This window comes from Eriocheir sinensis, chromosome 9 (assembly GCF_024679095.1).
Source record: "Eriocheir sinensis breed Jianghai 21 chromosome 9, ASM2467909v1, whole genome shotgun sequence".
Taxonomy (NCBI): Eukaryota; Metazoa; Arthropoda; class Malacostraca; order Decapoda; family Varunidae; genus Eriocheir; species Eriocheir sinensis.
The window spans coordinates 3,477,720-3,494,085 of NC_066517.1; the positions used below are offsets into that span (position 1 = coordinate 3,477,720).

Sequence of the window (16,366 nt, forward strand, 5' to 3'; positions counted from 1 at the left end):
AAGGTGTATTGCTGTAGAAATGGCTGCGGGGCAGCGTCAGGGCGGGCGGTCAGGGTGTGCCGCGGCCTGGCTATAGAGACTCCCGGACCCCGACTCCCCGTGCCGAGGTAAACACCGCCGCGTGCCGCACACACACACGCCATGGACAAGGTGTGTATTTACTCTTTACCGCCGCCGGGCCCGCTACGTGTGTCCCAGCGGCCTTCGGAGGCCGTGCCGTCTCCGCGTGTAGGCTGTGTAGGTGTGGCGGGGCTGCTGGGCCCGAGAAGTGAGGTCAATATGGGTGCCGGGGGAGCGGTGGGTTGCGTCATGTGAGTTTTCCGCGGGTGACGGCTGACGTGCTGGCCCTGGCTGACGGGTGACGGCTGACCGGTGGGGAGTGGCAGGTTACCGGTAGGGGGTGGCGGGTGAGGGATGAAGGGTGGCGTGTGGGGGACGTAATTACTCAGCAGGGAGAGCACGTCGACCGGGGAGTTAAATACTCGCAGGTGTTCCTTGCATTGGCGTCCAGCCGTGCCGAGTTCTGGTCAAGTAGAAGTGTGTACCGCCCCCCGGCAGGGCCAGGCTGGCCGGGGGGCGCGGCCCGGCACACGGGACTGCTGTGCCGGGCAGCTGGACGGCAGTTTGTTGACCCCGGACGGTTGTGGGGCTGGAAATTAGCACTGGGGGGTGGTGATGTCTGTAGTAATGATTGCAGGCAGGGGGTGGTCTAGGTGAACAGGCCTCCATCATGGTGTTCATACAGTGTTGCACCTGGCACCATGCAAACTCTGACATTGTAATTTCTGACACATTGTTTTAATATTTTTTTTTTTTTTTGGTTAAGATTCATTTTAGGTCCATGCCAGTATCTCATTACCTACCTTATGAAACATCAGTTTCTCTTCACATATCTTTTCTACAAACCTTCAACAGTCATGGAAACGCTTTGAAAATCCAATTCAAGGACTTTTTTTTTTACTCTTGAAAATAGGGGATAATGTTCACGAAAGCGTGTCGCCTCCTCTGGCGATGGTGCAGCCGGTGTTGCGAGAAATACCTCCTTGCTGAAATTAGTCACATATACATGTGGGGGGGTCGAGGGGGGCGTCGTAAAGTTCAGTTGGAGTAGTTTAAATATGCTCCCCGACCCTAAACCCTCTGCGAGCTATTTTACGGCTGTGGCGGCTGCAGCGTCGTCGCAGCCGCCGCCAGAGGAGGCGACGCGCTTCTGTAAACATTATCCCCTGTTTTCAAGAGTAAAAAAAAAGTCCTTGAATTAGATTTTCAAAGGGTTTCTATGACTGTTGAAGGTTTGTAGAAAAGATATATGAAGAGATACTGATGTTTCATAAAGTAGATTATGAGATACTGGCACGGACCTAATACGAATCTTTACCTTTTTTTTTCACCATTTTTACAGAAGTCGATAAATAGAGGTCTTGAGGGGGGCGAAGGCACCAGCCCCTGTTATGAAGTGGTTAGATCTGGATAGATTAGAATAAAAGGGGGCAATACATCTTAATTAAATGATGGTAGATTTGCTAAATTTATTTGTTCTCAGTCAAAACAGTGATTTGCAACAAAAGTGGTCAGCAGGTCTCTGAATATCACACCCAATAATTGTCTGATCCACCACACTGAGATGGTCCTTTAGTGAATCTTTCTGATTTGTTTGAGGATTGGTAGCTGTCTAGGCATAATTTTTTTGTAGCTACTCAAGTTGTTTCTCTCATAGCAAACCAATTACTTATAACAACATTTTTGAGGATACAAGTATGGAAATGCTTTATGGTCATCATGAGTTATTTAGTATCATATTTTGCACTTTTTCTATTTGTTAGCAAACCATTTACAAAGGTGTATTTTTTTGTGAAAGGTTTTATTCCTTCCTGAGCATATTCTGTGTGTTATTAGATCACCTGTGTAGGTCCTAAGGCCTAGTAACCATGAGGTGTCCGTCTAACACAGGAGCCACTCCTGGCGCTGCTGGACGCCCACCTGTCAGTGTATAGTTATGTGGGGGGGCACCGGCCCACCCAGGCCGACCGGGCTGTGGCGGCCTCAGGCTGTGTCCCCCCTGGCCTGCCCGACTTCCTGCCCAGCCTTCGGCGGTGGGCTGCGCACATGACCACCTTCTCCTGCAGTGAGAAACACGCGTTCCCCCCACACACAGATGGCTGCAAGGTGCGCTCCGTGTCTCGTGTTCCTCCATGACACACTCCTGACCTCTCCGTCCATCTTGCAGTTCTCATGTGTCACTGTGTCTTGTTTGGACCAGTGCTCGGCTTGTTTGGGTTAACTAATGCTCCTGTTCCACCTGTTGTTGCTGCTGTCACTGCTTTGAGATGTCTTATCAAGTTATCAGGGAGAAATCCTTTTCCTATCTCTGACTTACACAGTAGAAGGAGTTTTCCGAGCCATGGAAAATCTTTCACCATATGGTTCTCATCTCACAGTAATGCAAATTATTTTGAATTCAACTTGAAATCATCATGTATGCTGTGGCATTTTCCTCTCTGGCATTTTTCTGTTCTCTTCACTAGAGCAGTGTGTTATGGGCATTTTTAAAATTATTTTGGCCTCGGTCCTCGGCCTGCTTCTTTATTATAAAGGAAAGTAGCCAAATCCTCACTGCTGTGTTTCCTTTCTCTTCAGAGTTGTGAGATGCAGTGTAAGCACTCTGCCCCTCACTAGACAATCAGGGCATGGCACAGTAGCTAAGGCTGGGCAGTTAGGGCATGGCACTCCTTGGCCCGGCGAGGAGGTGCCTGGCGTGCATTGGCCGGTGGGTGGCGGTGGCCGGGAAAGACTTCCCCGTTGCTGTGTGTGCCACCCGGCCCTCAGCCCTCCCTGGCACACGAGGCCTGGCATGCAAGGTAGGCCCAGGCTCTGCCTCTTCCTCCTTGGAATGCCCTAAATGCCTCTCTTTATTCCTAACTTGTAATAATAGCAAAGCATTGGCCCTAGTGTGTCATCATTCTATCTGTACATGTTATCCAATTTTTTCTTTTCTCACTAGTGAAGAGGGTGAATGAGAGCTGTATAGGAAGGTCAGGGGTGGCAAATAGTGCCCCTGGATAGGATTCTGTAATTCATGGAGGGAGGTAGAAGGGGAAATGTGAATACTGGGAAATGGGAGCGTATAAATAGTGGGAACTGGAGACTTCCATCAAGGTGTTAGAGCCATAGAAAGGTAGAGAGATTTTAGTGTTTACAGTCTCAGAAAGTGTCCTGTAAGAGTGCTTAAATAGATTTTAGGCTTCAACTGCTGGGCATTCTTCTTTTATCACAATCACTTGGGAAAAAAAATAACATTGAGATAACATGTGCCTGAGTGATGCTGAGCAAGGATCAACGCTTCTAATTACCATAGTCTAGATAAGTTCGTGTTCATCAGCATTGTGCCAGGAAGGAGCTGAGTCACTGCCATGAGTACTTCTTTTACTTGTCACGCTCAAGGTAATAAGAATAATCGTGTCAAGCTGAAAGCCTTGCAAATGATGTGTACAATGAGAACTGCAGGATGGATACTGTGTCTGTTTGTGATGACTGAGCACTCCATGATGACTGCTTGTTGTTGGTTCCTTCTCTCCTCTGTGTTGTGTTTCTTTTGTCACTTTGGTGTAGTGAGAACACTGTGTGGTGACTTATAGAGAGATGGATTGTTGCATAGCTCCAAAGTTTTTTCCCCATCATATGTTACTTGCATGGCTGTATGTATCGTAAATTTTTCCCATCATTTGTGGAAGAGTTGCACTGCATTTACGAATCTTAAGTTAGTTGTTCATCACTTATTCATATTGTTATGTTCTTTTTATTTGATTGAGATGTAAAAGCACTGAGTTACGGGAGAATGCATATAGGTACCTGGTTGTCATTTTGCTTGTGTATGTAGTAGCATGAATCTTACCAACCATTGTTTTTTTGTTTTTGTTTTTGTAGTTTTGTTCTAATGGGTGCGTATGGGCCGTAAAAATCAGTTCATTCATAACATTTGTTTCATACCGGTACTCCTTTTAGTTAATATAGATTTTTGACTGGGTATGTGTGTGTGTGTGTGTGTGTGTGTGTGTGTGTGTGTGTGTGTGGGTCGTAAGAACCACTTTAATCATACCAGTTAATTCATACTCTTTTTATAAGTTATGTTATCTTAAGTGTGTGTGTGTGTCTTGAGGACCAGGTTATTCATACCAGTTTAATCATCTAACTTAATTTATTCCTTTTATAGCTATGTTCCTCTGGGTATGTGTCAAACATTATATTAACCAGTTTACTCTTACTTCTGCTTTCAGTTAGGTCATGATATATACTCCCTGACTTCTCTATGCACCTTTTGTTATCTATATAAAAAAAAAAAAAAACAACCTTAAGGTGATTACATCCAGTTTCAGCTAGTTTCTGATTATTACTTCACACACATTAGAGATAGTTTCAACAACTCCGAGATAGCAATTTGTTCTCGGGCTTCCTCCTCCTCCTCCTCCTCCTCTTCCTGGTGCTGCATTATCACTGATGTTTAAATTTGACTGATAAAGAAAAACAGTGTTGCCAGATATACCAGAATTGCCAAGTGTGTTAATATCTGTTTGTGGGTCCTTTGAATGTAGGGTCTTTTTAATTTCATATATTTTCTGTTTTCATTTATTTTTTTCATTTCTATACACAGTTAACACAATGGGACTTTATAATGAGCTGTTTTTGTTGTCATTATTTCATCACTTTTTGCTTTATTTAATGGTTTAGTGTTTGATTTATTTTTTATAGTGTGTGAGTATGAAGGTCATCTCTCATTAGTGTTATTTATTCACTTAGTTATGCACGTGTTTCTAAGGTATGTGGATATTTACTACATACCTATTGCTCTCTCTAAGTAAGAATGTGGTTGTATGTGGATTAAGGCATTGCTGCGTTATCGTAAGAGCCATAATTTTAGACGTATCAGGCTCCCATTACGACTATCCCAAGGCCACAGAGAAGATTAACTGGATTTTCATGGGGGATTTTACCGTTCATGGTGCGGAACCCTTGTACAACTATCACTGGGATCACGAAGCAGTCCATGAAAACCCCAGCAACTTCAACGAGAGGCTTTTTATACTGGCGAACTGAGGTGAGGAGATGTTTGAAATTACAGACTGCAACCACACCTTCAATACAACTTTGATATGTATTTCTGCTGCATGGGAAAGAAGTGGTGCAGAACCCTTGTACAACTTTCACTGGGATCACAAAACATTCCATGAAAACCCAAGCAACTTCAACGAGAGGCTTTTCATGCTGGTGAACTGAGGCGAGGAGATGTTTGAAATTACGGACTTCAGTACAACTTTGATATGTATTTGTACTTCATGGGAAAGACTTACTAATGTGTGAAAAGGATGATGTTGTATTATCCTCAGGCACACTTACAGGACCACTTTAATTTCATCTGTGCTTTATGTTAGAGCAGTGGTTCCCAATGTATTTACACTCACGACCCTTTTCAGCATATCTCAAAACTCACGCGACCCCTTGATATCAGCTGTTTGTTTAGCACATTTTAACACCAATTTCCAAACATACCTGCCCATGCCATGCCCCTGAAAGATACCCTGATGCTCCCTCCTAACACCTACCAGCAGAAGCACACAGCAGCAGTAGAAAACAGAAAACTACTTTGAAACAATAATCCATAAAAATTATTCTCCCTAGCCAGCTCTAGCTAAGTCACAACCCCTCCTAGCCAGTCCTCTGTGACCTGCCGCTTGGAAACCCCAGTGTTAGAGTTTCTATCGAGTGAATATGGGATCTGAGTGTTATCTCTTAGTTAACTCACAGTACACCTTCACTTTCATCCCCATCGTACCCGGGAGATAGGCCGCCAGGTGCTCTTATCAGGAAGGTGACTCACTATCAGTTGTAACCCCTTCTGATGCTTGATAGATGAAGAGAAAACAGAGGTTGCATATCTCTATTGCACTATCAATTCTAAGCCTTTCTGATGATTGAAAGATGAAAAAGAAAGAAGGGTTGCATAGTTGTATATGTATTTCTTTTCCCATCACTTCACAATCAGTTCAAAGCCTCTCTGATGGTTGCTAAATGAAAAGGAAAAAAAAGGTTGCAAAGCTGAATTATTTCTTTTTCACATTGTATGGACCTGCATGGCTGTACATGACTAGGAGCAGTGAGTAGCAGGCTTTTTTTCACATTTGTTTCCTTTTATTTATGCCCTTGAACTGACTCCTCTGCTGTAAAAACAACAACAACAACAACAACAACAACATATCAAAATTTTTCAATCATTCTAAACTTGCATCTCTAAAAAGTTTCCATTATGTATATAGAATGGAGTATTAAGGTTCAGTTTTTCTGTCATATTAACTTCTCTAACTGCAAAGCAAAGGTTCTCCATCTCTAAAAATCTTCCATGAAAAGGAATTGACAGTTTAGGTTAGGAAGGGTTTTCTTTCTCATTAACTTATAGAATTGTAACTGTACATAGCAAAGGCTCTCCAGAATATTAGTGTTGAATATTAGTGTGTGTGTGTTTGTATACTACTGAAGTTTGTTTGTTTTTCATCTTTTTCCATCATGTAACACTTATTTTTTTCATCTTTTTCCATCTTGTAACACTTTTTTTTTCATGTTTTTCCATCTTGTAACATACTTCTTTTTTTCATGTTTTTTTTCCATCACGTAACAAAGCTCTATTTATTTTTCATCTGTTTATTTTATTTTTATTTTATTTATCTGTTTATTTTTTATTGTTTATTTTATTTATCTGCATTTTATTTATATTTTTATTTTATTTATTTTTCTATTTTTTTATCTGTTTATTTTATTTTTCATCTTTTTTTCCATCATGTAACAAATCTATTTATTTTTCATCTATTTTTTCATCATGTAACAAAGCTTTTTCATTCCTTCTTTGGATTCCCACAGATGGAGGACCAACTGGCTGACCTGGTGAACAAAAACATGAAAGCGAGTGACAATGAAGCTCCTAAAAAGACTCCACAGGTTAGTGACGTGATCTGATGCTCCAACGATGTAGAAACTCTGCTTAGATACTTAGATTTTGATACAACTTAAACCATTTTTTTTACAGATTTCTAGACGACTATAATGTGATGCTCAAAGGATGTAGAAACTCACCATAATACTTAGATTTTGAATGCAACTTAAGTGTCATTCTTTACAGAGGTTTAAACTGTGTGATGACGTGGTTTACATTTTTTTATCTAGGATTGTGGATTAGAGGGATATACAGAGATAAAATGGATTAGGTCAGGGTGTTTATCTAATGGAATATAGATGAAGTACTTTTAGTGAATTAGATTTTAGGTCTAGGAGAAAGAATGTGTCAGATAAGTTCAGGTTTTTAGAAAGAGATAGACAGAAGCTGGTTTTCATTTATTATTATCAACTCACCACACTTAGATTTGAATACAACTTAAGTGACATTCTTTGCAAAGGTTCAGACTATAAGGTGATCTGATATGCATTTTTTTTTATCGACTATGGATTAGAGGGATTTACAGAGATGAAATGGATTAGGTCAAGGTGTTTAGCTAATGGAATATAGATGAAGTACTTTTAGTGAATTAGATTTTAGGTCTAGAAGAAAGGATGCTAGTCAGATAAATTCAGGTTTAAGAAAGAGATAGACAGAAGCTGGTCTACTCGTACATTTATTATCATCAACTCGCCATATTTATATTTGAATACAACTTAGTGACATTCTTTGCAAAGGTTCAGACTATAAGGTGATCTGATATGCATTTTTTTTTATCGACTATGGATTAGAGGGATTTACAGAGATGAAATGGATTAGGTCAAGGTGTTTAGCTAATGGAATATAGATGAAGTACTTTTAGTGAATTAGATTTTAGGTCTAGAAGAAAGGATGTAAGTCGGATAAATTCAGGTTTAAGAAAGAGATAGACAGAAGCCGATCTACTCGTACATTTATTATCATCAACTCACAATATTTATATTTGAATACAACTTAGTGACATTCTTTGCAAAGGTTCAGACTATGAGGTGATCTGATATGCATTTTTTTTATCTAGTACTGTGGATTAGAGGGACTTGCAGAGATGAAATGAATTAGGTCAAAGGGATTAGCAAGTGGAATATGTATTTTTTTTACAGTAACAGAAGCAGCTCAAGGGTAAAAAAAAATAGAGAATAAAAGAGCCTGCTTATCACTGCCCTTATGCTGAAGTACTTATAGTGAATACAGCTGTTAGGTCTGCAGGAAAAAGTGCAAGTTAGTTAGATAAATTCAGGTATACAGTTTTATCATTCTTTACAGCAACAAAGACACATTCATTTATTTGACCTTGAAAGTTAGGAAATATCAGTAAACTCAAACACTTAGGTTGGTATTATAAGACACTATTGCTTCTCACATTAACAATTTCTAAAGGTTAAAGAGGGGGTCAGTTGAGTTCTAATGAGTGTTTCCTTAGGTTCATGGTACAGAAGAAAGGTCAAACTAACACCAGGGTCATAAAACTACTCCTGGAAATGCCCACAACTCCTACGAAAGCCTTGTCAAATATGTGTTCTTGGGCGGCGAAATGTCTTATAATACGACCCTAAGACACTTCACACAAATGGATGAATGTGTAAACTAGATACTGACAGGTTGGGAGAGGAGGTGGCATCAAGAAGCTAGTGGATAGATTACCTGATTTTTATTTTTTAATGTTTTGACTCTACTTGATGAATATTGGCTGCCTTCTTGGGGAAACACATGCTATCATAGGATCAGTGATATCATGTGTTGTCAGGGTGAGGCAACCCGCCCTTGGGCAAGAGGCGTAACCAATATAGCAAGGGATTTACTCTTTATCAGACAAGTCCTGAGAAGCATTATGTTGATGGATGGTTGTTTGCACGGTGGCAGTATGGTAACTGATGAGGAGTTTTTGGTATGTGTGTCCAAAGGTTGTGGTGCTGTGAGAAGCTGAGCATACCAAGAAATGAGCTTCTGTTTTTTCCCAGTTTAAAAATAACAAAAAAATGAAAAATAAGTTATAGTATCTCGGTACTTCCTGATAATCGACAAAGAAGCATCAGTTCTGTATATAAACAAATAATCAAAATAGTATATAGTTACTTATTGACCATCCACACAGAAGGAAAAATTTCTCCTTATAATACAAATAATCAAAATATATTTAGCTACTCACTAATTGACAATTGTCAAAGCAAAACTTTCCCTATTAACAAAAAAATATAAAGATATAGTCACCTACTTACCATAACTGACAGAGGCAAAAGTTTATATATAAGCAAACTAACAACAAAGAATTGAGCCCCCTACTTGTCGATCATCGACTTCATAAAATACAAAGGAGCAAAACTTTCTCAAACAAATCAACAAGAATAGATATATAATTTACCTACTTATCAATTATGTAATGTACCTACTTATCAGTAATCAACAAAGAATCAAAAAGTTTCCTTCTCTATAAACATTCTCAGCACCATTTCTCTCCCCCAGGGCAACAAAGGTGGCGGTGGTGGTGGTAGTCCCTCCAAAAGCAAGTCTGGCAAGTTTACCCTCAAGACCCCCAAGGGCACGAGGGACTACGGACCCGTGGAGATGGCCAACAGGCGGGAGGTGCGTTGGTGGGGCTGAGGAGGATCTGAATCTGTGTTGTCATCAATTTAATCTGGTTTAATAAGCAGGTTATTGATTTTGCAAAGCTGTACAGGGTTAGATCAGAGACCACAATGAAGTGTAGGTTAAGGTTAGGGGAAGATAGAATGGAGGAGGTGACTGAGTTTAACTATTTGGTGACAGTTTTATGTACGCATGGAAGTATGGAAGGTTAGGTGAGGGAAAGAGCAGTGAAGGGCAGGCAGGTGGTGGGTGCATTGGAGAGAGTTATGAAAGGAAGAAGTGTGAGCATGGAGGTAAAGAGGGGAATAAGGAACAGTATTATCCTGCCAACTCTGTCATATGCGTTGGAGATGTGGACATGAATGCAGCACACTAATCAAGGATACGTGCAGTGGAAATGAGTTGTATAAGAGGTGCATGTGTGTTGGGATTGGATGGAGAAAGTAATGAAAGTGTGTATGAGCAATTTGGTATGGGTGTGACAGTAAAGGGAGAGGATTATGGAGTGGTGGAGTGGGTGAAGCGTGGTGCGTTGAGATGGTTTGGACACCTGATGAAAATGGGGGAGAATGAATTTGTGAAGAGAGTGTACCCGGTATGAGGAAAGGATTGAGGGATGGGGATCAATAGGGTGAGTGAGTATTTGAGTGAAAGAGTTGCAGGTAGCAGGATTGAGTGTGCTGAGAGGGAGTGCCAGAACAGGGAGAGATGGAGACACTGCTGCTGTGGCCACCCCCTGGAGGGAAGTTCCTGTGAGGGAGCCGGGCGTCGGAGATATAGATAGATTGATAGATGGAGTTTTGTTTGTGTTGAAGGATAATTAAGTCATGGTCTGTCTCTTCTAGGTACTCATTGTTTTCAAGTTAATGTTTGGTGATTAGATTTTTAATGTGTTGAAGCCTAGTTATATTATAGTCTGACTTTCCTCTTGTGTATTCAATTTTTTCAAGTTATTGTGTGCGAATTGGGTTTTTATTGTGTTGATGGATAATAAAGTTTTGATCCGTCTCTTCCTGCAGGTGTTCAACGTGATCTACTCAGTCTTCCACATGCACGGGGCGGTGGAGATCGAGACGCCGGTGTTTGAGTTGAAGGTTCGTGGTGGAGGTTAATTAGTTTGTTAGTCTTTAAAACTAGTGATACATTTCCGTAAACTCTACAGTAAACTATTCTAATGCTTAACCCATCGGGAGGTTTTGACAGGAAATACAGTGAAAAATCCAAACTTATCTGTGACCCGATCAGTATCTGGCTCATTCGTTTCTTAGTTGTTAACCGTAGATAAGACACAGAAAGCTTAACATACAACTTCCCCTAAATTCGATCCTTCAGGAGGTTTTGGTGAAGCACAGTAAGGAGTTCAAGTTTATTTTCGTTATTTGGTTACTTAGGTTATTAGTCTTACCCATATATACAACCCAGTAAACATAGCACTAGAACATTCGTACATTTAACCCATCAGGAGATTTTTGACGCAGGAAGTAGAGCAAAGAATCCAAACTTATTTTAATTATGGGGGCTTCGTGGTGCAGAGGTTAGCACACTCGGCTCACAACCGAGAGAGCCCGGGTTCGATTCCTGGGTGGAGTGGAAAAATTTGGTTTTCCGACTGTCCACCCAGCAGTGAATGGGTACCAGGTATTAATCGGGGGTTGTGTCCCGTCTCCTGGGATCTGTTCCCTTCTCCTATAATTCCTTCCCTTCTGTCTTTCTCCAGCATATGACCACAGATGTTACGCCGACTAAACGAAACTTTCCAACTTATTTTAATTATTTGCTCATTAGTTTCTTAGTCTTTGCCTGTATATACACCACAGTAAATTTAACACTAAAATGTTCTTCCATTCACCCCTCAGGAGGTGCTCACGGGGAAGTACGGCGAGGACTCCAAGCTCATCTATGACCTCGAGGACCAGGGCGGCGAGATCCTGTCCATGCGCTACGACCTGACGGTGCCGTTCGCGCGCTACGTCGCCATGAACAAGATCGCCAACATCAAGCGTTACCACGTGGCCCGAGTCTACCGCCGGGACACCCCAGCCATGACCAGAGGTATGGGCTCGGCACAGGAGTATTATAATTATTGTTGTTATTGTTATTGTTAATGAGATCCAAAAAAGGGCATATAGGGAAAATAGAAAATTAATATAGTCATGAAGTCCCCGCAATGAAAAGACATGGATAAGATAAAAAATAAAAGACAAAGACAGCAAAGTAGTGATAAAATGGGGGACAAAAACAATATACATGTCTATAAAGTATTTGCAGTGAAGTTGTAGTGCTTTTTTTAGACTCCATCTGTTTTCCACTCTGTTTTTCTGGTGTGCCTCTCTTACCATGTTAACATTTGGATATAACAACCCCACAACTAGAATCTAAGGAAAGAATTAGTAAAAATAAGGCCAAGGGAGATCAAACATTCATGTCTATTCAGTTTTTTAAAGTTGAAAACATTGCTCAAGGAAGAGTAGGAAAGTTAGGCCAGAGAATTTAGTCATCAAAATTTAGGTCAGAGAAGTAAGTCATCAAAATTTAGGTCAATGAAGTTAGTCATCAAAATTTAGGTCAGTGAAGTTAGTCATCAAAATTTAGGTCAGAGAAGTTAGTCATCAAAATTTAGGTCAGGGAAGTTAGTCATCAAAATTTAGGTCAGAGAAGTTAGTCATCAAAATTTAGGTCAGAGAAGTTAGTCCTCAAAATTTAGGTCAGTGAAGTTAGTCATCAAAATTTAGGTCAGAGAAGTTAGTCATCAAAATTTAGGTCAGAGAAGTTAGTCATCAAAATTTAGGTCAGAGAAGTTAGTCATCAAAATTTAGGTCAGAGAAGTTAGTCATCAAAATTTAGGTCAGAGAAGTTAGTCATCAAAATTTAGGTTAGAGAAGTTAGTCATCAAAATTTAGGTCAGAGAAGTAAGTCATCAAAATTTAGGTTAGAGAAGTTAGTCATCAAAACTTAGGTCAGAGAAGTTAGTCATCAAAATCAGGCTGAAAACTTAGACAAGAAAAGTGGAAAAATATTTAAGTTCAAGAAGTAAGTCAACAAAACTAGTTCAAAACATTGCACATGAAAAAAGTATGATGAAGAAAAAATAAAAGTTGAAGAGTGACAGGTTGCGACAAAGAAGAGCACTGACCCATGGCATCCCGTTGTAGGTCGCTACCGAGAGTTCTACCAGTGTGACTTTGACATAGCGGGGCAGTACGACGCCATGATTCCTGACGCTGAGTGTGTGCAGCTGGTACATCAGGTGCTCTCCAAGCTGGACCTCGGGGAGTTCACCATCAAGGTAGAGAGAGAGATATATTTCCCTTCATTTTCTAAACAATCATAAATACTTTTACTTTATACTCCAAATATTGTCCGTCAGATTTATTTCCCCCTTCTTAAACAGTCATGAATACTTATACTCTTATAATCCAAATACCTTGTGTAGCAGCCTTCCTTTGTCTGTATCACAACCGAGAGAGCCTGGGTTCAATTCCCGGGCTGAGTGGAAAAATTTGGGCGGCTTCTCCGATACCCTGCGCCCCTGTCCACCCAGCAGATAATGGTTACCAGGTATTAATCAGAGGTTGTGTCCCGTCTCCTGGGATCCGTTCCCTTCTATAATTCCTTCCCCTTCTGTCTCAGGCATATGACCACAGATGTGCCGACTAAACAAAACTTTCCAACTTTCCTTTGTCTGTATTTCATCTTCCCTACTACTTAATTCTTTGAAGAGGGGAGTATCAGGACACACCTCCGTCCCATATTGACCGCCTTTCAGCTGCCCTAACCACTACTTGTAGGAGCAGTGCCAACAGGCTTTTTTTTTTTTTCCATCTTTGAGCTGCTTCCTTTCCTGAAGAAGAGCCATAATACCTTCTTGTTGGTGATCAATATCGAATCTCTTTCTGCAAATCAACCACAGTGGGAGAAGAGAGAGAATTATTGCCTTTTCTCTCCGAAGCAGTCACAAATCTTTTTATCCTAGTTAATAATTATCATCTGTAGCATAACACCAGCCTTATAATACCTCCCTGTTCAGTTAATTTCAATGCCTGCTTTTCCTCCACACCAGATCAACCACAGAAAGATCCTGGATGGTGTGTTTGGCATCTGTGGCGTGCCCAGCGAAAAGTTCCGTCCCATCTGCTCCTCAGTGGACAAGCTGGACAAGTCGCCGTGGGAGGATGTGAGGAAGGAGATGGTGACCGAGAAGGGGCTGGACGAGGAGGTGGCCGACAAGATTGGGAACTACGTCAAGCTGTCCGGCCGGGAGGAGCTGATCGAGAGGCTGGCCAACGACGAGCTGCTCAAACAGTCCCCGGCGGCCCAGGTGAGTGACGGGAGGCATAGGCAGGGGTGTGGAGTTGAAGTTGGAGTCATTGGAGTCGCCTACTTTTAGCTGGGAGTTGAAACCGGAGTTGGTAAAAAGATCTCCAATTCTGACTCCTTTACGATATGATTTGATGTTGTGTGCTTTGGTTTGTCTTGGTGTGGGGTGTCGCAGGGCTTGATTTGCCTTCCAGTCTGCTGCAAAAGTCGGGAAGGGAGAAGGGAGTGGAGTTGGAGTTGGTCGGAATCGCAACCTTAAAATTTTGTGGAGTGAGTTGGAGTTGATTTTTTAATTTTTTTTTATATCTGACTTCACTCCCCTGGGCATAGGGTCGTTGCTGTTGCTGCTCTGTTGTTCTTTATCTTTCTCTATGTGTGTGTGTGTGTGTGTGTGTGTGTGTGTGTGAGGGTTAGGTTCTGATAGCTGTAGTGGTGATATTGGTATAACTTTTTAGCAATTGTTTATTTTACTTGACGTTCTTCTGTTCTCTTTTTATTGAAGTGACTGTTTTGGAGATTTTTTTTTTTATTCAGTCCACCGTTGCCAGATTATCGTACTCAGAGCATAGTATTTACCGGTTTCTGACACCTAACAATTGCCAAGAAACATCAGGAATTAACTATTTTAATGATAATTATAAGTGAATCTCCTTATTGGGGTCCACTAGACAGTTTTTGGCTCGGAAGTCGGTAAATATAAGAGGCTGAGTAAGACAATCTGGCAACGTTGATGTAACGTCTTTTTTTTCAAGCCAACGCTACATTCCTTCTGACGGCCACTGTTTAGATAGTAATGTGGTTGCGGGGTGGTCGTCTGGCTATTTCCGAGCGGTTGTCAATGATGTTGAGACAAGCCTCAGGACAAGTGAACACTCGTTCTGGGTTTTAGTGCGGTAATGATGGAAGGTGGGTGGATTCCCGTGTGAACCACTCTGAGACAATGTTTAGTTAAGGGGGGAGTGGTGATAACGTGCGTGTGTGGGTGTGGGTGTGTGTTCAGTAATGCCCAAATGGCAGGTTGACAGGCTTGAAATTATAGCACTTACAGTAACTTAATAACTTTTCTTATGTATAAATATAGTTACAGCCCCTGGGCGGTTAGCAGAGTGACAATTTTAAATGAATACATACGTAATGGCATATTATTGAACCTAACTAACTATCAGGGAGATTGGGGAACATTTGGATGCTTATCTGTGTTGAAGTGCTGACTGGTGCAGGATGGAGGAGGGCACTGGGGCGATTGAGGTGCCGGCAGGGGGGTGGAGACTGCCAGGGCTGGTAACTGCAGCAACGTTGTTGACGAGGCGTAGTTGAAGAGGCCGTGGTTGGGTGGTTTACGAGCTGAGGCGTGGTTGCAGAAGCCGTGGAGGTGGTTATGACGGCAAGGCTGGTTTAAGGCGTTGTTGAAGAGGCTGCTTCTGCCGTGCTTTTGTTTCGCCTCGCCTTGCTGAGCTTTGCTGTGCCTTGCCTCGCCTCTGCCGTGCTTGCGGTGGTGTTCACAGGGCTGGGATGGACGGTCACGCCCACCTCTTCACGTGCGTCCTTCACCGCTTGTCGGTCTCGCTCTCTGCCTCTCACTGTCTGCCTGTATCTCAGGGTTTTTGTCTCCTCCCTGGCTGTAGTGGTGTTCGTCTCCTCACTTCCCGTGCTTCTCCCTGGCCTTGCCTGCTCACCTTTGCTCCTCGCTAAGCTCCTCCCCCTTCTTCACGTGACTCCCTCTCTGCATTACAACTAGGTAATCCATCGCTAGCTAACTAATATTCATTCTAGGGTTCGAGACGAGATGAGGATTTCAGACACGTCTTTCATCCATTCACACCCTCATTCACGCCAATAATCTCTACTTATCACACACACTCGTTCACCCGTCCATACATCCGCTCACTTGCTCGTTTGTTGTAATATATAATCACTCACTCACTTGTATTCCATACTCACTCACTCGTTACACTTTTGGACCGTTACATTGATTCAGTCCCATTTTTCTTGGTTTGGTTTTTGTTTAGTATCTTATTTTTCTCGCTGTCATTCTTTTGTTCTTTCATTTTTGCAGTAGGGCTTTGGGGTTTTATCTTCTTATTGAACCCATTCTTCATTTGGTCTTTCTTATTAGCATCTTTATTCTGGCATTTTTTTGAGTGTGAGAGTAGAAATATTATGACCAGAACAATTCCTAGGTATTGGATGCACAGTTTTCTTGTTCTGTTGATTTCTGTCCCTTTTGTGTGTGAGAATAGAAATGTTATGAATAGAAAAATTCCTAGGTATTGGATGCACAGTTTTCTTGTTTTTCTGTTGATCTCTGTCCCTTTTGTGTGTGAGAATAGAAATCTTATGAATAGAAAAATTCCTAGGTATTGGATGTACAGTTTTCTTGTTTTTCTGTTGTTCTCTATTGCTTGTGTGTGTGAGAATAGAAATGTTATGAATAGAAAAATTCCTAGG

General features: G+C 41.5%; 1 protein-coding gene and 1 long non-coding RNA gene across 7 annotated transcripts in view; both read left to right on the forward strand.

Moving 5' to 3' along the window:
• LOC126995859 (histidine--tRNA ligase-like) overlaps positions 1 to 16,366 on the forward strand; it is a 20,171-nt gene continuing 3,805 nt past the window's right edge. Inside the window, exons 1-9 of one of the 6 annotated variants that reach the window (XM_050855743.1) lie at positions 330 to 393; positions 1,951 to 2,166; positions 2,638 to 2,858; positions 6,907 to 6,984; positions 9,479 to 9,598; positions 10,621 to 10,695; positions 11,458 to 11,653; positions 12,754 to 12,887; positions 13,662 to 13,919. In XM_050855743.1, coding sequence (XP_050711700.1) covers positions 2,721 to 2,858; positions 6,907 to 6,984; positions 9,479 to 9,598; positions 10,621 to 10,695; positions 11,458 to 11,653; positions 12,754 to 12,887; positions 13,662 to 13,919 — 999 coding nt within the window. In that variant the 5' untranslated portion in view covers positions 330 to 393; positions 1,951 to 2,166; positions 2,638 to 2,720. Of the gene's footprint in view, positions 238 to 329; positions 394 to 715; positions 779 to 1,950; positions 2,167 to 2,637; positions 2,859 to 6,906; positions 6,985 to 9,478; positions 9,599 to 10,620; positions 10,696 to 11,457; positions 11,654 to 12,753; positions 12,888 to 13,661; positions 13,920 to 16,366 lie in introns of those variants that run through there. The other 5 variants (XM_050855741.1, XM_050855742.1, XM_050855739.1 and 2 more) reach the window with 5 other exon arrangements.
• On the forward strand, positions 11,676 to 12,737 carry LOC126995861 (uncharacterized). Its single transcript, XR_007750750.1, has 3 exons — positions 11,676 to 12,249; positions 12,306 to 12,389; positions 12,558 to 12,737. It is a non-coding gene; the product is annotated as an uncharacterized LOC126995861 (long non-coding RNA).